General features: G+C 40.0%; 2 protein-coding genes across 8 annotated transcripts in view; one reads left to right on the top strand and one right to left on the bottom strand.

Moving 5' to 3' along the window:
* Positions 1–10: 10 nt before the first annotated feature.
* G6PC2 (glucose-6-phosphatase catalytic subunit 2) lies at positions 11–16,454 on the top strand. 6 transcript variants are annotated; one of them, XM_030486373.1, is made up of 7 exons: positions 11–66; positions 5,259–5,363; positions 5,827–5,900; positions 6,228–6,337; positions 9,371–9,482; positions 10,296–10,411; positions 11,548–16,454. In XM_030486373.1, the coding sequence occupies exons 3-7, from the start codon at positions 5,851–5,853 to the stop codon at positions 12,057–12,059; spliced, it is 900 nt and encodes a 299-aa protein (XP_030342233.1). In that variant the 5' UTR covers positions 11–66; positions 5,259–5,363; positions 5,827–5,850; the 3' UTR covers positions 12,060–16,454. The 6 variants fall into 6 exon arrangements, with proteins under 6 accessions (XP_030342233.1, XP_030342232.1, XP_030342234.1 ...); XM_030486372.1 differs by lacking the exon at positions 11–66 and adding an exon at positions 73–190; XM_030486374.1 differs by lacking the exon at positions 11–66 and adding an exon at positions 73–358.
* ABCB11 (ATP binding cassette subfamily B member 11) overlaps positions 15,500–21,454 on the bottom strand; it is a 45,318-nt gene continuing 39,363 nt past the window's right edge. For both annotated transcript variants that reach the window (XM_030486369.1, XM_030486370.1), the window contains 4 exons: positions 20,268–20,465; positions 19,247–19,453; positions 18,262–18,408; positions 15,500–17,466 (listed from right to left, as the gene is read on the bottom strand). In XM_030486369.1, coding sequence (XP_030342229.1) covers positions 17,266–17,466; positions 18,262–18,408; positions 19,247–19,453; positions 20,268–20,465 — 753 coding nt within the window. In that variant the 3' untranslated portion in view covers positions 15,500–17,265. The remainder of the gene's footprint in view (positions 17,467–18,261; positions 18,409–19,246; positions 19,454–20,267; positions 20,466–21,454) is intronic.

The following is a 21,454-nucleotide window of genomic DNA, read 5'->3' as shown; positions in this document are numbered from 1 at the left end:
TTCAGCTGTCCTCTTTGTCGCGACCGGAGGCGCAGGGTGTGTTGGGAGCTGCCGGCCGTCGCTGAGGTAACGGTCCGCTGTGGCGTGAGGTCGAGACGCCATGTCGGGCAGGGACGAGTGGTGTTGCCGCCATGGGGTCCTTCGGGCTTGCGGCGGGGGTCGGTGCCCGTGCTGCGAGGGCGAAGCAGCTGTGAGTCGGCCCCCTTCCCTTGCGAAGTGCTTGTTCGGATTAAAACGTGTTCTTAGGGCCCGCTGAAGGGATGCCCGCTGCGGCGGGGAGTGTGGTCGGTCGAGGTGGAAAGCCTGACCGGGTTTACGGTTCCGTACTGAACGAAACCAGACTTGAGCCGGGGAGCAGGTTAGCTTCTTTACGTTACTGTGAAGTTAGAACTTGTTTCCAACGTGAAGTCTATTAACATACCTTGGGTAACCTAGTCATAAACGTAACACATAGGCAGAAATACAGCCTCATGACCTAAACTGGCACAGGTCATATTCTGCTTAAATCCTCCGTTAGGTCTGATTAGGGAGGCTCTGTAATTAGAAACACACCTAACCTTGCAGTAAGTTTAGCCCAGGCACTTGTTCTGATTTACTTTTTTTTCCCCTCAGTTTCTGTCAGCAAGCCACAGGGTGGTCTTGGGTGGATGAGCTTTCCATGGCAAGTTACCCTGTTTTTAGCACTAAAAGCTTTGCTGGAGACAGTGTAATTGTACCACATAGCCCTTTTCTGCACTTGCCAGTTCTGCACAGGTGTCTTTGTAACCCAGGGGTACTCAGTTAAACTTCGGGTTCCAAGATGTACAAGGACAGCAGCAGAGTGACAGTTAACCTGCAATCAAACTGAGGGGCAGGCTACTGCCAATGAAGATTTGTTGCTTTATTTTACTGCTACCTCAGAGTCCATATGGGGCTATTCCAGAGCTGGATTGAAGGGGTAGTTGGGAGCTATAGCTTAGGGTTGGAGAGCTACTGCAGCTTCAGTGGAAACGGCTAAGGGAACACAATATTGAAGAGCTGGTGCTAATAAACAGGCTCAGCTACTTCTGTGTGTAGGTTTCTGACCTCACTGAACTATGGTTGGCATGGGGCTAGTTTCAGGGATTAGAGAATGGCAATAAAATGTTAAATGAAAAGGAACAAAACAAAAAAATGCAGTGGAGATTTGTTGCCCTTGGGGGTCCAAACTCCATTTCTGCTTGCAGTTTATGGAGCTCGAAGGATTGTTATTCACTCTTAAACTCTAGGTTGCCTGTGATTTCTAAAAGGTAACTATTCATACTTAGAGTAAGTAGAATTCCTTAGATGTGACTTTTTTGTGAACATGCCAGAATTGTATTCCATGCGTGGTTTGTATCATTTATGCTTACACATACAGACACACATAAATAAAAGCAAGTATTAAGGTGTGGCAGTTACTGTATTGCAAACAGAAGGTTTATTAGTTTCCTTTATTTGCATAGTGAACTTCATAGCAAGGAATGATGACAGTGTGGTAACTAGGAAAATTAGATTAAGGTGGCAGAACCAAGAGAAGGCAGCTGTTTCAGGTTATTATTTGCTAAACCTCTATTGGTCAGTCCAGCCTTAAAGAAGCCTGACCTTAACTAGGGCCACCTGGGTCCAATGAGGAATGCTCAAGGGAATGAAATATAGTAACAAAGAAAGAAAGAGCTTCTTGAAAGATTCTTCTCTTCCTAAATCTAAAATTGAGATGTATCTTCTCAGTGTTCCATTTGGAAAGTATTCATACCTAAGAAAATAGCTGTCAGCTGTTGTATACAGTGTGCTTGTGAACTTACTAAATTGCTACTTAATCCTTATAGCTGCTCCAGTGCCAGTGAAAACACTGATGTGGAAATTAATGTTATTGTTCAATTAACTAAGTATAATGTACCATAAAGTTAGGCCCAGCACATAGGCCTCCATTAACAGTGTTTTAGAAGATGTTTGCTTTGATGGGTTTTCCTTCCCTTGCAAACATTTGCTTAACAACATCTGTTATGTAATATTTGCTCTAATATGTAGGTGTAAAGCAGCTGTAAACATTTTATCCTCCCTTCAGTGGGTCATCAGCATGATTCTTGTTTCTATATTATTACCAAGCATATGTAAAGTTTTGGATAGTCTCTGGTTTTGTATGTCTTGGGAAATATATCAAGATAATACCAATAAATTAAATTTTTTTTATAATGAACAGATAGCATTTTAAAGGTTTTTGCTTTGCACTAAGAATTGATTTGATCATGTGAGGGCCAAGCCTTGGTTCTGTAATATCAAAACAAGACAAAAGCAGACAAAAGCTTTGATTTAAAAACTTAATTGCATACAGATTGTGACCATTTTGTACAGAGCACTATTTTTCCTCGCAATTCCACATACTAAAATACAGCACATAGTTTTATTTCATATTATCTCAAGTAACTTTGAAATACTAAGTGCATTACAGAAGCATTTTGCAGTGCTTTTCATAGAAGGGGTGGGGAAGCCTTTCGAGGAAGTATTTCTTCTTTGTTAATTTAAAGAAGTTATTAAGTATTTCAAAACATTTTGCCATCTTTGGTTATTAGAACTAGGAAGGTCTTTAGTGTCTCAGACTTCCATAGGTTGTGAAATATCACAGGCAGGACAAGAGATGACTCGCATGTCAGTTGTTGATGGTCTCTTGGATGAAGCACAATCCATTGTGCTTCCAGGCACAGTGAGAGCATCACCTGAACTGCTGCTCTCACAGAAACCTGCTTACCTGTTCCCAGAAGTTCATGCTTTCTGTTTGTAGATTTGGGTTTGGTTGGGGTTTTTCTAAATATCTTTTATAAACATGATTCCTGGTATGTGTTAACATGTGGGTGTAGGAGCTTCTGAAACAGTCAGAAATAATTTAGGAGACAACTAGAGATTATTTATGTTTGCTATTAGCCATTAGTCTTCATTATGTCTAAGGTGCCTATCTTTATCTAAGCAGAAAGATAATCAGCAGCATATGAATCAGCAGTAAAATCTTTAAAATGAAAATCAGTAGCAGGTCTTTAGCATTTATACTAAAAGAGGTTACTTCACTGAAACATTGCCAAGACATACCTTCTTCATAGGTTATATTAACAAAGTTTCTGGAGAAACAAAGTGTGCCTGAGTGGTTCTGTGAAGAAGAGTTTAGCCTGAGCAGATGCAGCACTATCCCAGTGGATAACATGGGTGGGTGGGTGGATTTGTATTTATGAATAAAAAAACTATGCAAAAAGTTACTGCAATGGTTCTGCACATTCTGTGTCAGAGAGGCAGTTTTTCTGGTACTACTGAGTAACAGTGGTGGCATTATAGAGAGACTGGAAAGTGATCTATTTTGTTACTTGGTAGACTCTCCTGAGGACATTAAATTGACTCTTGGTGGAAACTTACTTATTGCAAAATATTTTTGCTAATGGAACAATAGTTATTCAGACTTAACATCATTACAGTTGCTGTTTTAACTAAGTACTAGAAGACGGCTGTTAGCCACCGATTTGACATTTACACTAATTACTCTTTATAATCTAGACTGATAAACAGAAGAAAAGCTCAGATTCTCCACATTTTTGCATACTAAGCCCAGACATGTATAAAAGCATGATTTTTTTTTTTCCTTTTTTAATTGTTATTCAAAGTCTTGCTTATCTTTAAAGGAGAGAGAATTTTGCAGAAAAAAAAATATGGCAAAAGGACATTTTTTTCTAGTAGTAAGGTATAAAAAGTTACTTGAGACAGAGATGTTTCTAAACAAGTTAATTTTTGGGAAAGAACTGGGAGAGAGAAAATAAGTTCCATCAGTTTCATTTGTATGACAGTTCCCTTGCCAGACACCCTGCAAAGCCATGAGCTATACAGCTTGGCTTAGCAAGAAAGAAACCTCCCCAAATATTTGCAGCTAAAAAGCTAGGAAAAACTGATTGTTGAAATATCCTGAAATTTTGGGGTTGGAAGGGTTTTCCTTGAAAGCGGGTGATACCAGTTGAAGTGAATAATTCAGTCAATGTACGCAAAAATATTGTAGTAGCTCTTCAGAAACAGTACATATAATTTGAAATCACTTTTTAACTTAAAGGTTTTCTACCTAGCTCAATGCGATGGGTAGCAATAAACATACGGGATTTAAATCTGCTAAAAAGTTTCTAAAAACAGACTATTAATAGCTAAAGTAAATGCCAGTAGCTGAAGTAAATGTGAGATTGAGTCAGGAAGAGAGGTCTTCTAAGTCCATTTAATTGTCATGCCTTATTTGTTGAATCTGCTTAATGTTTCCGTGTGACTTCCCTGGCCACACACCATAAAGCTGGATTAAGCTGTTAAATCTCTCTTCAGCAAAACCAGTTAAGTAGTTTGTATCTTTGTCTCCACAGCTTGTATAGTTTAAGTGCCATGGAGAAAGCAGCAGGGAGGTGTGCAGAGCATATATACAGCTGCTTTTGTTTTTCTGATTTTAATTGTTGCAGATACATAGATAGTCTTTAGTAAAAGATATTACTATGTCTGAATATTGGAGCCTGATAAAGAACTGAAGTTTTCTTCTTGTTGCTCTAATGATACCAGATGATGATATCATCAGACTCTTGGTATCCATTTAATCTCATCTGGAAAAAAGTTTTTCATGTAGCCACCTCACAAACTAACAATCTTTTCCTACGCTACAGTTATTAGTACTAATATTGATAAATCTCGTGTGCTAATATGTTATTTGCTGTACACTCTTAAAATCCTGCTATCTGGCAGAATCTCAGTTGTCTCTTGGCTGTTTGCCCTGCAGAACCTAAGTGTTTCACTCGGGGATACTTCAGGGAAATACTCCTCATCATCTGTTCCCAGGCTTTCTCTGCAGGTAGCATTTCTGCTAGGCTGGGCAGCCAGAAAGGGTCCTGCAGGAGGTTGGGCTTCAGCTCCTTTTGGCAGAGGTGTGTAGGACTTGCCTCATGTATGCAGAACTCAAGAATGGCAATACTGAATGAGATGACTTGGAGACTAAGTTTCATCTGCATTGTGCCCTGGATTAACGTGGCCTCTTGTATGAAGGAAACAATTGTTTTTCAGTGCTTTGAGAATATTGCTGCTTTAAAAAAGAATCTAGATCTCAACAGCATTGTTGATGGCTAGTTTTATTTTCCATGACTGAAAATACGTTGTGTCACAGCATGGTAGCCAAAATCTGTTTCAAAGTGAAATGTACAGCTTTGATGACAGTTCTGCAAAGACCAATTAATTGTGTATTCTTTCTATCCTTTATACAGGCAACACTTAATGAAGTATACACATTACTGATGTCCATCCTGCAGAGAAATGAACTGTGAGAAAATTCAAGCAAACATGTTCCAACTGTTCATAGAGAGGATTGCGTAAGTTACACGTTGTGTTTCCACAAAACTTTCCCTACAATTTGCTGCTGCTCAGCATGTACTTCACTTAGCTTCCTCCAATTACAATTTACAAACAGAAAAGCTTTGCAGTGCTAACAGACTTATGTGCTTTCCTGGCGATTTGGAGCCACGTGTTCCAGGAGCGGCTGGGTGCACCGCGCCGATACAATATAAAGGCAACGTCAATCACTTGCTCTCATTTTTTAATAGCTCCCCTCTGTGGTTCTCATTCTCCATCACTAGAAACTTAAGTTTAAAGGAACTTTACTATATTTCAAGTATCGTTTAATCCATTAAGATGGATCTCCTTCATAGCAATGGCGTGCTTATCATTCAACATTTACAGAGGGACTACAGGGCTTACCAGGATTTGCTTAATTTTATGTCACACGTTGGCGATCCCCGGAATATATTCTCAATTTATTTTCCTCTTTGGTTTCAGCTCAACCAAGTGGTTGGTACTAAAATGATATGGGTGGCAGTCATTGGTGATTGGTTCAACCTCATATTTAAATGGTAAGAAGTTGGATTTATTTTAAAATATGGTATTTTTAATGATGGTTACTATATGTGCCTCAAGTTTAGAAAACTTTTTGTAAATAATGTACTAGTAGACTTTGCCCTGTAATTGTAAAACAGGAATTCACAATGAAGATACTTAACATGTGTTTGAAATGACATTTTGATAAGACAAGAACATCATATAGAACTATTACAGAATAATTTTGGCAATATAGCTCTTTGTATTCCTTGTAAGAGTATTTATCATGCTTTACTGAGGCCTTCTCACATAAAAATCTTTTTATCATGTTTCTGCCTCTTTTTTTTTTTTTTTTTTGGCAGGATTTTATTTGGCCATCGCCCATACTGGTGGGTGCAAGAAACAATGATTTATCCCAATCAGTCAAGCCCATGCCTTGAACAGTTTCCTATAACATGTGAAACTGGACCAGGTAAGAAATATTGGAGATTACATTGGCACATTCAATAGAGATAGTGGCTTTTGGGGGGAGAGGGTGTGACTTATATGATATACAAATCTCAGAGCTCATGTCCAAAATAGCAGCAAAACACAGGAAGAGATGAAGAAATAAAATGTGATAGGTTTGCTTTAAAAATAACTCCTACTAGAATGAACCAGCATATCAGTGAGGAGTTTCACAAAACCTGTGTCATGGGTTCAGAAAGAGTGATTCACCTGCTTTGAGAGATCATTTTTAGCAACAGTGGCAGTGCCAATGACATCAGCTTGGGAAGAGAAATACCACATTGTCTAAGAGTGTTCCAAAACAGACCAGGGGGTCATTGAGTTTGAGGGCTTGTGCACTATTGCAAGGATTATTCAAGCCATAAACTGGTAGTAGGGGATTCAGAGTAAATAACAATAGTGTCAGCAATCCATCATGTAATGTATCAAAAGTGGAAATGGAAGCCCTCTTCCCAGAACCAGACACTGACACTGAATGGGAACACACACACACACACTACGTGTACAAATATAGGGGGGAGAAAAACATTTCTTTAAAAAAATGCACCATTTTCAGGTATTTTCACTTTTTTAATCTGTCTTCTCTGGGGAAGTCAGAGAACTATCTAGAGCGCTATTGCTCAAGTTAAATGAGCTTGTGCAACCCTGCCTAATATGAAACAAGATAAACTTGCTTGGAGCTAAGGGACTGAATTTAGTTGAATGCCTTGTACAAGAAAATAGTGACTGTGGAAATTAATGTGCTTAGTGCCTCGTCAGTGCCACTGCAAGCTTGCTTTTGTTTTCGTCCCGCAGAGCTGTATTTTGTTGACAATATCCTGCATTATATCCCATTGTAATTTTGAACCAGAAGCTTAAGCCCTTGTACCAGGCAGGTTTCATAATGCCTGGTCTGTATGTGATCTGCAGTCTGTTTCAAGTTAATTCATTTGGGACCTAACCCAAAGTATTAAAGTCCTTCAGATATTTTCAAAAGCCTTCAGAACTGTGCCCATTCAGTACCATGTAATTTCAAGCCCTGGCTAAAGAACCAGTCAGTGTGTTTCATTTTGATTCATTGAACCAGAAGGCCTTTCTTCCTGAAGTAACAAGTCATTCCTGTTTCTGTGCAGTGGCTACAACTGTCATACTGATTCCTGATTTTTCTTGTAATGACCAAATTTTCTCCCACCTCCAGATTTGCCCTTGACCATCAACAATATCTCAGACAGCTTTCCCTCCTTAACAAGAGGAGGTGCAGTCAGCACAGCTGTTAGGTGCACACAGTCAGTGTGTGAGCCTACACTGTACTTCACACACTTTTTAAATGTGCAATTTACATGAAAGGATTAGAGAAGCAGCTGCAGGCCTGAGAAAGGCATATCCAAATACTGCTAACCCCAAACTCTGTGGCTCAACAAAAGGCAAACTGTTGTTTGCCTTCAAACTAAAGGAACTGTTTATATGACATGGCAAGCAATCTAGGACCTGATTTTGGTTTGTACTTCTGGAATGAACTGAACTAAAACCCTGCAGCCATCTTTTCTCTGGCATATGTAAGATTTTGAGAACATAAACCTTAAACTGCTTCTAGTAGGTAATTTGCAGATGAACAGTGAAACATTTTTCCTAGATTACGTTTTCCTCCATGACAACAAAGCAGCTTTCCTAGTGCTGATATACAACATTATGGTTTCCTTATAAGTGATATTTGTTCTGTTGTGAGGTTTAGAAGTGTACATCTGTTCTGAAATGAACAAAATAGTTGGTAGTTTGACTACTAAAGATACTGCCAAGCAGAATACCGAAAATAAGTGCAGGGAGCCAGAAATCATTGTGCTTGTTCTCCCTAGACATTCCTGCTTTACTGCTTCAATGAACTATTCTTTTGCTTTGCAAGCTACTACGTAGTGCTGGATCATAACACATTCTTCAGCCAAAATGGTTTCTTTTGCCAGTGAAATCACCCTGTTTTACTTCTCTTTTGTTTCCACAGAAAGCCAAGCTGTAAAAGTCCAATTATCTAATTTTCTCTCCTTCCCTGGTGAACAGGGGTAAAGAAGTAATTTTAGGAATCGTTTCCCTTGCATCATGCCAGCCTACTTTGTATTTTGGTGATTTCCATGGTTGTAGGAACTCCTCTATGGCTTCATATTGTTTCCAGCAAACTTAAAATTTTATTCATTAGATTAAAATAAATTACACATGTATTTTTATACCTGGACTAAAAAGAAATCACTATTGATCTCTGTAAGAGTGTGTTTCTGTGTTAATAGACTACTGTGAATACAGCCATTACTCTGGTATGTTACAGCATCATTTCATGTGCCACTTCCACTAATAACGTTTCCAAGCTATTTGAGGTTGTACACCACCTTAAAATTTATAAAATAAAGTAAAGCATAAAGACACAGTTCTTCCATCACACTTCAGATACAGTTCTAAATTTATTACAAAACTACCTAAAATATTAATTACCTGTAATATTACTAATGAGACACAGATCACAATCACGATTGCTAATGCCATGGTAATTGGTGAAGCAGATAAAGGGCAATTTGGAAGGGCCATCTGAAGTTGTACTAGTAATTTAGTTTAGAATGTTACAAAGGGCTAAATCTCTGTTGCACCCTTAATTATGAGGTAGCCCATTAAAAACCTATTTCAACCAATGCTCATATATAACTTCTACATTACAAGCCCTAAGAGACCCCTAGATGCTATTTTTTTCAAATAAATACATAATCACAATCCAAATCTAAGTAATAGAAAACTACTCTGCTTTCCAATCAAGACACCAGTGTAAGATGGTTAAGCTGTTACCTACTTGATTTCAGACAAATATTCTGGATTCCCTTTGGATGAGTCTTCTGAAAAATTAGTTTTTGACAAGCAGTTGACATTCATTCAGCCTTTGCTAATCATTTTCTTTCTGAATGATTAGGTGGCCGAGGAATTGCCAGTAGACATTTTCTATATGACAAATGTTATGAAAATATTTCCTTTTTGTTTTTACTAGGAAGCCCATCCGGACATGCCATGGGATCTTCTTGCGTCTGGTATGTAATGGTCACTGCAGCACTTAGCTACACAGTTAGATGGAAAGATAAATCAGCAGTTAGCCTTCACAGGTCAGTGTCACCACTATTCTGACTCATGCAGGTATTTCTTTATATTCATGCTGTATTTTAATGGACTGACTTATTTTAACCAAATATTCACAGTCTGCTCTGGCCAGCTTGTTTAAATAAAAAAAAAAAAAAAACAACAAAAAACCAACAACAAAAAAACCAACTGTTTATTATTATCTACTTTAGCTGGAGAAAAAGAATATTAAGAGGATTTATCCATTTGTATAGATTGGTGTTTATTAATTTACAGTCACTGCATAAAATATCTCCGAATCAGCTCCTGTTAAAGGTTGTGTCATGTCTTCAGTGTTTGCTGCTTTGACAGATGCCTTCTTGGCCCGTTTTAAAGCAGATGCACATAAAGTTGGCAAAGGTCAGTGCAACATCTTGCTCAGCCCCGTGGGGAACTCTTGTGACTGCTTTGATGGCGGCTGTTTCAAAGATTGTTCCCATACTATGTGAATTTTGTCATCAAATAATTGAACTTTTGCATTTAGATAGGACTTCATGATAAGAAATATGTTCAAGGTACTAGTGCTCATTTAACTCGCCTTTAATGACTTTTATTGCTAAAACCATGGTGGCGTCTTGGGCCTAAAACTACTGGGGTGTGTTCCTGCAGCCATAGATGTAGCTGCAAGAGCAAACACTCTTGATTGATAATGTTTTAGTACTGACTTCTGGTTTTTAACCACCTGATTGTAACTTTTGTACTTGTCACCCTCTGCTTGGTAAAAATATGAGCCTGACACGAAGGGGCCTGGTGTAAATTAGTAGGTGAAATCTTGTCTTAATTTTATTTTTCCTTTTTAGACTGACATGGTCATTCCTCTGGAGTATTTTTTGGATTATCCAGATCAGTGTGTGCATCTCGAGAGTATTCATAGCAACGCATTTCCCTCATCAAGTTATTCTTGGAGTATTTGCTGGTAATGCTACTGGTTTTTCTTTTCAACGTGTATGCAAAATCTGAGAAAAATAAAGTATGAGAGGTGGCAAGAGATTTTTAGTAGTGCCACTTAGCTTGCAGCTCTGGTGGTGCTCTTCTCTCTCCAGAAGGATGTGATGACAGTCTAACAGTAGAATTTGTGAGTTATCTGCTGTCTCTCTAATTCACACGAGGAGTGAGACCTTGTCCACGTGCCATTTGATTCTGCTCACTGTCACAGACTAGCTCCAGCTTCTGTGGCTGCACCTGATCTTTATCTGTGTGGAATGTGTAGAAGGGATTAGAGAGGGAGTTGGTCCTCTTATGGGGAAGCTATTTGGTTCACTTCAAATGGTGTCCAGGCGTAAACTACCATGTGTGCAGTGTGGACAAGCCCAGGGCCAGAGGCCTGGAGCAAAACAGAAAAAGGCAAACTGGCAGTGCAAACTCCCCAGGGTGATTTAAGAAGCTAATGAACATTTTTCAGAGTTAAACATGCTTCAAATTGGTATTTAGGAAGCTCAAACTATGAACAATATCTCTAGTATCTATCTGATCTTGAGGAGGGTCTTGACCAGAGCATTGAGTGGGGGCTGCCTGCTCCCCCTCTCACGGATGCATAGCAGCCTGGGCAGCACTGGCTAAGAGCCTGCAGTCCAGCTTTCCCTTTTCATAACCAGGATAAAATGAGTAAGAAAGAAGGATGTTCTGTGTCTTTTCCTTCAGTAATCAAAGCCTGTGTTGGAACTGGTATTGAATTCTGCATTGCTGGGGCCAGTCTTTGAGTGAGGAACTATTGTATAGTTCTAGAACAGGAATGTTCTAGTTTACATCTAATATTTGATAGGTTGTCATCCGGGATGTGCAGTCAGGCCTAAGTTGTGCTTCATATCAAAGTCATGTAGTGCTTGGTGTTGAATGTCTTTTTTTTTTTTTTTTTTTCCCAAATTATCATTTTTGAGAAGGAAAAAGGGTTTTGTACTGTACTACAGAAATGGTAACTTGTATGTGTATAGATACTTATCTAGATATAAAATACATATCTTCCAAAGTCAAGGTCTGCAGGAGCACTTTAAAAAGTGCTTCTTCAAAGTACAAGTATATTGTTCCCTGTAACACTGAGTTTCTAATCTGCAGGCATTCTGGTGGCAGAAGCATTTGAGCATACCCCTGCTATTCAGACAGCAAGCTTGAGAATGTACATCAAGACAAACTTGTTTCTTTTCATCTTTGCCCTTGGCTTTTATCTGGTCCTCAAGCTTCTTGATATTGACTTGCTATGGTCTGTTCCAAAGGCCAAGAAGTGGTGTGCCAACCCAGACTGGATAAACATTGACACAACTCCATTTGCTGGACTGGTGAGGAATTTAGGTGCGCTCTTTGGCTTAGGTCTTGGAATTAATTCTGAAATGTTCATCACGAGCTGTAGAGGTAAAAATAGCTGTAAGATAAGTTTCCGTGTGCTGTGTGTAACTGCTTCTTTAGCTACACTGCAGCTGTATAATTTTGTTAAGATACCTACTCATACTGAATATTTGTTCTACATTCTCTCTTTTTGTAAGAGTGCAGCTATGCCTTTGACTGTAGTTGCCTTGGTTCCGTACTGTGTCCACTCATTAATGAGGACAACTGAAAAGAAACTTAATTAGATACAGTTTCCAGATGGTTAGCAATGGGGGGATGGATATGAACTGGTCAAGAACCCTCAACAAAAGGCAATTTTGCCAACTCATTTTAACCCAAGGGGATGCTGCTGCATCTTTGATGTGCTTCTGGTAAGTAACTAGTGCATCCCACATCAGTGCATTCAAGAATGAGCTTGCCAGCTCAGGAATACTAATTGGTGAATTTTTTTTTTTTCCTAGAAGTATTGCAACCACACTGCAGTATGGTTAGAAATGACCCAATACTCTGGGTCATAACAAAGTTTTAATCAACTACTTGGTGGTCTTTTAGTTCTGTCCATCTCCAGCTAGATGGTGCTTTGAGCCTCAGTTGTACATAGTGATACTCAATATTTAATTTTTTTTTATATATAGATAATTGTGTGTTAAACTGCTAGAGAAGGGGGTGATAGTATCACACTCCCTCCAACTGTACAGCTGTACCAGGCACTGTGGAAAAGGCCAGCATAGTTATAAACAAGGCTTTAGAGTTAACTTACTTATTGAGCTTCCTGAGCAAAACAGCTTCTGATTAAGCCGGGGGGGGGGGGGGGGGGGGGGGGGGGAGAAGTTTATTTCTATTATTACACTCTGTAGAATATATTTTTGCGCTACTGTGTGGCTTTTGTCATTTCTGCTTTTTGAAAGTGGTCACATAAATCATGAATGATACAGATTACACCTTTGACATTGAAAATGCGTAAATATGGTGTAACAAAAGTTTGGGTTTTGTACATCTGCACAGAGCAACAAAGGAAGAACCTTGTCAATAATGAAATCATCTCAGCACATCACCTCAAGAATGTTGTTCAAGCTCCGTGTTGCAAAGGTAAATTAGTCTAGTTCTCTCAGGTCAAGTCACACGCCTGAATCGCTGGTAGCAGTTGAGTAAATCATGCCAATGTGATTGCAGCCTGTCATTGCAAGTTTATATCCTTGTCAGCTTTGTTTACCTAAGTTACACAAGTAACTGATATGTTAAATACGTTTGCTATATAAAATGGATACGCTAAATAAGCAAAGGCAGGTATTTTCCTTTTTTATTCATTATGCAGCATCTACTATTGCATATTCCTTTTCAGTGCATAATCTTAAAGCAATATTTTGCTGATGCCATCTCATAAGACATAGTATACAAGCACCATAAAGCGATAATGTGGGTAATGAGGGCAGTGTATGTATGATCTGATAGTAGTAAGGCTTAGAAGATATAAACATGATATTGCTTCTAGACTTCCAGTTAGTTGTGTGGTAATTGAAATGGAACAAACCTTATTTAATTGGGAAAATAGGTGAATAGTTGGATTTGGCCCTTAGGAATGAACGTGGTACAAATTACAGAAGCAAATCTGAAACAAGCATCCTTACTTAAGTGCCTCCTAAGAATGCCTTAAGAAAATTAATCATCCGGTTTTAACAGCCTGAGGAGTACTGTGCTTTATGCATCTCCTGCTGTCTTCTTAAATGGTTCTCTGAACCCTTTTTTCCCACAGCAGCTGGCCTGAAGCCAGTCTGTTCTATAATTGTGACTCCTGAAGCAAAATTACTAAGCTAATGGGACTAGAAGCAAATGATGAAGTACAAAGACAGCTATGACAGTAATTTCTCTCATGTTCAAGTTGCTCTGTGCTTTGTTATTATTTCCTACTGGCGAGGTGGCCTACAGAGGCATCATGAAACTCTAGATTGGTCTGGGTATCCTTCTATTCCTCATTCCTGGCCAACACTAAGGGATTTGTAGGAGCAGACATCGCATTTCTAAGTTCCTAACACATGAGGGTCTGTGCTTCCCAATACTAACAGAAGAATCTTGGGATAGACACAACCATAAATGTAGAACGATGATGAGTATTTCTGCAGTATTGTTCTAGGTCCTGTACAAACATGTGAGAAGACATGGGTTCTCACTTGCTTTCTTGGTGTCCTGTTAATTCTGCCCCCAACATCAGTGTTTCAGGGAAAGGGGCAAAGATCAGTTTCCTGTCTGAACCACCTCTTATTCTTTCTACAGCTATTAAAACATTACTAAAACCAAGAATGGTGGGGAAACTGAATAAATTAAGTTAGTTTGATTTTTATCGGTAACTTCAGAAATGAACCTATGGATAAAGTAATGGCAGTAGAGTAGGACACTTTCTGTCTGAGCTGAGTGTGTTAGGCTGTAGTTTTGTGCAGCTGCCTGAAGAATCTCCAGAGAGGGCTCCCAAAACGTCTAAGTTAGCCTTTCCCAGAGTGGTGGGATAAACAAGTATCAGGATTATAATGTTATATTTTGATAGAGCTAGAATTGTAAATTAGGAGCCAGCCATTTATTAGATACAGTGAAATAGGCCTTCATCTCTCTTTATCGGGCTTTTGTGAATTGATCACAGTTAAAAATTATGCTTCAAGCCTTATGTATTAAGATTGTGTGGCACCCTAACTGAGAGCTATTAACTTGATAATCATTTAAACTGTAACTTCACCAAACTTTTGCAGCCTTTCATATGGTTAATATTTGGAACAGCTAGAGAGTGTGGACACTTGCACAATTATGGGCTGAACTACTCACTTTTGCTAATAATGCAGTTTTTCAGCCGCCCCATTCCCTGTTACGGTTTCCTGATGGAAGGACTGGCCACAGACAGGCTGTTCCTGCTCAGAATAGTCTAGCTGGAGTAGGGGCTGTATTTGCAGTGTAGTTACTCAGGTGCCATCCCAAAATATATTTATCCAGAGGAATAGGGTGGTGAGAAAACCAGATCATGCAGTTGCTAGGGACCATGCAGAGAAACATACAGCAGGACACACCAACCACCACCATCAGTTACTTCTGTCAACTCAGGGTTGGCTCTGCAAGACATAAGCTCTGCTCTTGTCACCAAGCTCCAGGACTGGGAGATCTTACCTGTGAGGCAGCTGCAGAGGAAAGGCCAGCCCAACTCTGTACTGTGCAGTCAAAGCTTGTCACTCATGCCCAGATGGTGTAGCTCCACTTGGACTTTAATCCCTTCACACAGGTACTGAAGGGCTTTATAATCAACTGGTCAATAGCACACAGATACGAAGTGGCAGGAGATGGCACCCAAAAATTGTAATACCAATGTGTTTGTGTACAGCATGATTGTTGTCTGTTCTACAGGAACACTTCCCAATACACAGCTCCCACTATTTACTAGTTGCCTAAAAATAGGATGGTTGTATGATGAAGAGCTGTAGTAGTACCTCCCAGCAGGGCCCATGTAGCTGTGCTCCTGCAAAGAGATAGCAGGCTCCTTTGGAGGCAGGGACTACTCTAGTTGCATTGGCCTTCTCACCAGCTCTGTCCTGCATGGCAGACCCTTGTGAGAAATATGATCCAAAATCACAGAAATACTTGTTACCTGCTGCAAGATACCCATCTGCTTGTCTGAAGGGTAAGAGGTGAAGCACTAAAGCACAAGAGCCAGTAAAAAAATACTATTTATTGGTATAATTTGGACCACAAAAGTGGTGTTCTTTTTGCAGAAAGAATTATGGACTAAGTACATGGTCACTGTAGTTTTTAATAAAGTTGTTATTTTTCCATGACCTAATATAAATTAAATATCTTACAGGTATGTCAATAGGTTATTCATAGTCACTCTGTCAATAGTTTCAGTCCTGAGCCATCCAACTAATTATTGCTCTGAAACATAAAAAGGCTAAAAAGATTAAACTATGAGGCAAATAATTCAGCTTCCTCTTTCATTTTCAGTTAAAGATTAAAACACAGACTTCCTTGGCAAAACAGTATTTCAGTGTCAGCTATGTGAGTTCAGCTGGGTCTGTTGAAGCAATTCTATTAATGGAGTTGTACAAAAGTTGAAATTGTTTCTTTCTGCCTGGAATTAAGGGATGTATCCTAATATAAAGTGTTCATCCTCACAGCTCCATTCAAGTTTGCAGTAGCTGGTACTGTGGTGTGGATTTATAAGGAACTCCATTGTGCTGGGATTTGTTCTAAAGTGGGTGAACCTCCCCCCCAGCTGCAGCTTTTAGGACATGGAGAATGACTTTTCCAGCTAATACTCTACGATTCAAAATCGAGAGTTAAAGTTTGAAAGAAATTTAGACTTCCTGTCTCTCTGCTTTGTCTCCAGGGGCCTAAAAGTCACTGAAGGGAAGAGTCCTGTTGTCCTGCAGACAATAACCAATAACATATTTCAGAGAAAATAGCAATAGACCTTATAACAAACTGTTACAGAGACAAGCTTCTGCCAAAAGATACTCCCTGACCTTTGTCATTTCTGAATTAATTGTGCCTCTATTTATCAGCTCTGTTTAATACAAAGAGCTAATTATGGCTATTTTTTCCACCTTTACTGAATATACTTATGATTTCTGTAAAAATCCTCGTCATTGTCTTTCCTTCTGAAAAAAGAAGACGTATTATCCATCACCATCTCTACAGAAGTGTTTTAATAACTGTGATGATTAACTGTTGGATTTTACAGTGATTTAACTAAAGCATTTATTCCTATTCAAAATCTATTTGACAGTTTTGATCCAAGCGGTGAGCGTAGGGCAAATGATCCTCACTAGCTTTTGTTAGTCTCCTTGATTGCTTTCCTTACTTGTGTGGAGCTGCCTTCTTTGTAAGTACAGGGGTTTGTTGAGGGGGCATGGCCAGACCAGGCTCAGGGCGCCAATGTGTTAGTGCTGTCACAGCACACAGCGGAAGCCCAGCCTGATGGGTAAGAAAGATGTGAAGGGGTGTAAGGGTGGGGGTCTGTACCCACAGCACAGTAAGGGTGGCTGCTGTAATCCTCTGTAGACCAAATGTTAGGAGATACCTGATCCCTTCAGATATACAGCAGCATTGTCAGGATTCTTACTCATCTAGCTTACCTAGCGAAGTGGCAGTTTCCAGAGCAGTAGAGCAGAGTCTTCCCTGATAGCTAGTTGAGGAAAGACAGGATTGTGCAGCCTGACTGCAGGTGGTGGCAATTCCCCAGCTCACCAGCAAAGGTCTTGCCCATTTTCAGGCTTTTTTCCCCTTAGTAGTGGGCTAAGCTATTTCCTGAATACATCAGCCTATGCTTAGTCCCTTGCATGTGCCTGACCAGTGTGCTTGATGCAGAAAGCTACATACATTTAGGGTACCACAGAACTCACAGTGTCGTAGAGCAGTTTGTAGCATAGTGGGGTCCCAACACGGAAAAGGAATCTTTCACATTTAGAATACAGTGGCTCAGCTAATTGGGGCTCCAGTGGTAACAAGCTTGTAGTAAGCTCCTTCCATGGCCATCAGTTCATCGTGAGTGCCCCTTTCAATGATGGCTCCTTGCGACATCACAGCAATGATGTCGGCGTTCTGGATCGTGGACAGGCGGTGGGCAATGACAATGCAGGTACGCCCTTCTCTGGCCTTATCCAGTGCCTCCTGCACAGTCTAAAGGCAACAGACCAAGTGTCAGAGTGAAAATATGCAAACCAAAGAGAGTCAGAGCTGGAGAAATGTGATTGCTTCAGATTAATTAACTGTATTTGTGCAACACTTGTAAAAGTGACTGCAAGGCTAAATCACAGGTTCTGTTACTAGGTGTACTTAGCTGGGTTTATTAGCAGTACAAAAAGGAACATCCTGGCGTAAAGGTTGGACTTGATGATCTTAAAGGTCTTTTCCAACCTAGTTGATTCTGATTCTATGACAGGTGAACATGGACAGCAATAGAAATTAAGGCACACCTTTATTAACTGACATAATGAATGTCAGCTCAGTGGATGTTTTTAAATTTCCACCATTTCTCTAATCAGGGTGTAACCAAGTTAAGCAAATTACTGCCCAAGTTCTTGGCCCCCTCACTGCTGTTTTTATTGGATATTCAGGCCCATTATTTGTATGCTTGAATATATTTCAGTTTGTTTATTAATGTGCAGAAGCTGTATTTATGAGAGATTCCCACTGAATGCTCGGAAACCCAGGGAATTAGCATGGACATTTCTGGAAGGTGCTGCCTGTCACTGGCAGTCTGAGGGCCCATGCAGCAGGCAGCTTTTTTAGAGCTGTGCTTCCTGGGTCTTTCTCAAAGCCCATTAAAGGTGTAAGTGCTGACTTAACAATGGGACACAACATTGCAGTCATGTAATGGAGCACATTGGGATGTCTCTAAAGAACAGAAAAAGGCATTGTAAATTGTAAGCTATTGTATTAACTTTCCCTTATTGTCTATCCCTGCACATTTACCTTTTCACTTTCTGTGTCCAAGGCAGATGTAGCTTCATCCAGTAATAAAATCTTAGGATCTCGTATGACGGCCCTCGCTATAGCAATGCGTTGTTTTTGCCCACGAGACAGCTGGGATCCTTGAGCCCCAACGTTAGTTTCATATTTCTGAAAATACACAAAAGGAAGATTTTATTGAGGTGTAGGCAAACACACCAGTGCACAACCTGAAGGAAGAGCAGGAGGAGAGAGGTGAGAGCACTGAACATTGCTGCTTCCTCCTTAAAAGCCCTATACAAGTGATACACATGGCCAGGGAGGCGTTTCCCAGCCACGCTGTGCAGTGTGGGGGCCCAGGGGCACAGACGGCACGGTGACGGGCCTGGAAGAAAACTCTGATAGCAGGACATTGGCTGATTTGTCTGAGGCAAAAGAAATCCCCCACCCTAGATTCGGGAGAAGACTCTGAAAGCAACTGAAGGGCTTTCTGGACAAGTGTTTGGTTTGGGTGCCTAAATTGCATCCATACCTAAATTTTATCTTTTGATTTATATTTATATGATTTCAGTGCATTTCAATACTACTGAAGTGCACATAAGCAGCCAGCTTCAAATGTTCTTGTCAAAGTATCATGCCCTGCTCAGAAGGAAAATCTCCCACAGTATGGAACAGGATTTGTAACAGTCTGACTGGTGAGCTGTGCTGCTGCTTTTCTCATGTCCGTGGCTTTGAAAAATGTTTTCTCCTAGTTCAGAGTTGTAACCTCTGATTTCAGTTTTATAAATATTTGTCTACTCTGTAACAATCCAGTAGCAACTCATGCCCAAAGCCTCAGGAACATAATGAATGGCCATGACACCCTCTTTGCTCCTACTGTTACAGCAGGAAAAGTAAATAAAAGGTATATATGTGGAGCAACTTCAGCTGGGTTTGGAGCAGTTACCACTGCAGTAAACACCGAGCAGACAAGCTGTAGCTCCACAGCTGAGGCCTCACAGGTACTTACATTAGGCAGTGACATGACAAAGTCATGCAGCTGAGCCTTCTGGGCCGCTTCTATGACTTTTTCCATGGTCACCTCTTTGGCATTACTGCCATATTTGATATTGTCAGCAATGCTGCAGTCAAACAGCACGGGCTCCTGGGACACAATTCCAATCTTTGATCGAAGAAACTGTATATTTATTTTCGTGGTGTCGTGTCCATCTATTAACTACCAGGAAATAGGAGAAAAGTTGAAACATCATAATTCCAAAACAACAGCCTGCAAAACCCGAACAGTTGTTTATAACAAAAATAAATGATTTAGCCATATTACTAAAATACAAACACAACTGATTTAAAGTGATTTGGAGAATCTGCTTATCTTTGACTCCTTTGTGTATGACATGCATTTTCTGAGTATGTCTGTGACGCAGCCAGGCACCAGACCATTTGCTTAATCTTAAGGAAGTCCAAGGTGAACTATTTAACTGCTCAGGGCTAGGTACATGCTTTGTTGCCTTCCCGGCATAGCAATCACCACGCTTATATTTTCAAAAGAAATCAAACTAGATGGTCAAGTATTTACAGGAGGAAAAGATACAAAAGTTTTTTAAGCTATCATTAATTGAAGAACTAGAAGGTAAATGTAGACAGTCTCAACCTGCAAAAGGCTGCACGTTGAAGCTATATATTTAGGGATGTTCCAGACTCCATTACTCCATTCAGACTTAATTTTTGCTTGTGCTCCCACAATAAGCGCCACACATTGTACATTTCATACAGGAGTTACCAAGGTAAATGCCTACGGCCTGCATAATACACAGGGGTACACCTGAGGCTTGTAGTATTCCAACCTTGCCTGAATACATCTAAGATGATACTTGGGAGTTGTCCAAACAGGCCACATGTTCGAGAAGGAGCTGACGCCCCAAGGTGCATATGTACCTGCCACCACGGCTAGGCTGCACAGTAGGACACATTCAGAAGAGTCTTTCTAGCATTGCTGAAAACAACAGCATGCAAAGCACATTTCCTTTGCTTACCACACGTCCCTTCTCAGGGTCATAGAACCGCTCCAGAAGCTGGACACTGGTGCTCTTACCACAGCCGCTACTTCCAACAAATGCCAATGTCTGTCCAGGCTTAACAGCTATAGAGAGTCCTTTCAGGACCTGAATATCAGGCCGAGAAGGGTATGTGAATTTACAGTTAAGAAATTCAATGCTTCCCTTGAAATCATCCTGGTGAGTAAAAGAAATGAGAAAGACGCTACAATGAGTTTGAGCTCAAAACTGAGTTGTAGAGTACAAAGTAACTCTTCCTACATCTCTTATTTAAAATACGACATTTGTGCTTGCGAAATTAGCCCAGAAAGAGCAATAAAAACGATATTGGAGTAACTGTCCTAGAGATGAAGCCATTAGTCATAACACTGTAGCTGTGCTTCTCCATACTGCCTGAGGCATCAACTGGAAACAGCATTGCCTTGCCAAGGGGTAAGTTATTTTAATACAGACACTGTGTAAGTGTAAAGCTGGTGACAGGCCAAATACAGCCGTGCAAACAGTTGGATTTGGTAAAAGAATTCAATGGAAATTTGCAGTGTTAAACCAATACATGAATTGAGGTCAGTTTTCCCAGAACTCTTAAAAAGCTCTGTTAAAAAACTCTGAAGGAATCAAGATACTTAATTTTCATGGTTTGATACAAAATACTTAATGTATTTAGTTCATAACAATTATTTCAAGCTTTCATTTACTTCTGAAATAAGCTAAATGAGAAATAAACTTTGAATTTTCCGTGTCTGACTTTTCAATTCCCCAAAACTTGAGCATTTTCATTTCATCTGACTCAGAGATGATTCGCCTCCTCATGAACACCCCCAACATTTTGACGTGAATGGAAAAAAAGCCTCCACTATAAGCTAGCAATAGTTTTACATGCAAACTGTAGCGCTGAAAGAAAAAACATCCTATCCTATGAGTCATCCAAATTGGTCCTCTTCCAACCTACAGGAGTTTTACACTGACAAATTCCCAATAGCCACTCTTTATATTCCTCTTGCTGTCTAGTACAGAGATCACTGCTTCCAAAAGAGCAAGGACAAGTAACAGTTATACATTCAGCATAACCTTCTTGTAAAGCAGTTATCCTCATGGACTGACACAGCTCTGTTGCAACATCAGGGCTTATGCTGGTCTGAACAACATCACAAATTACTCATCTCCAC

Source organism: Strigops habroptila, chromosome 5 (genome assembly GCF_004027225.2).
Source record: "Strigops habroptila isolate Jane chromosome 5, bStrHab1.2.pri, whole genome shotgun sequence".
Taxonomy (NCBI): Eukaryota; Metazoa; Chordata; class Aves; order Psittaciformes; family Psittacidae; genus Strigops; species Strigops habroptila.
Note: the sequence above shows the minus strand (reverse complement) of the source record. Positions and strands in the feature narration are given on the sequence as shown.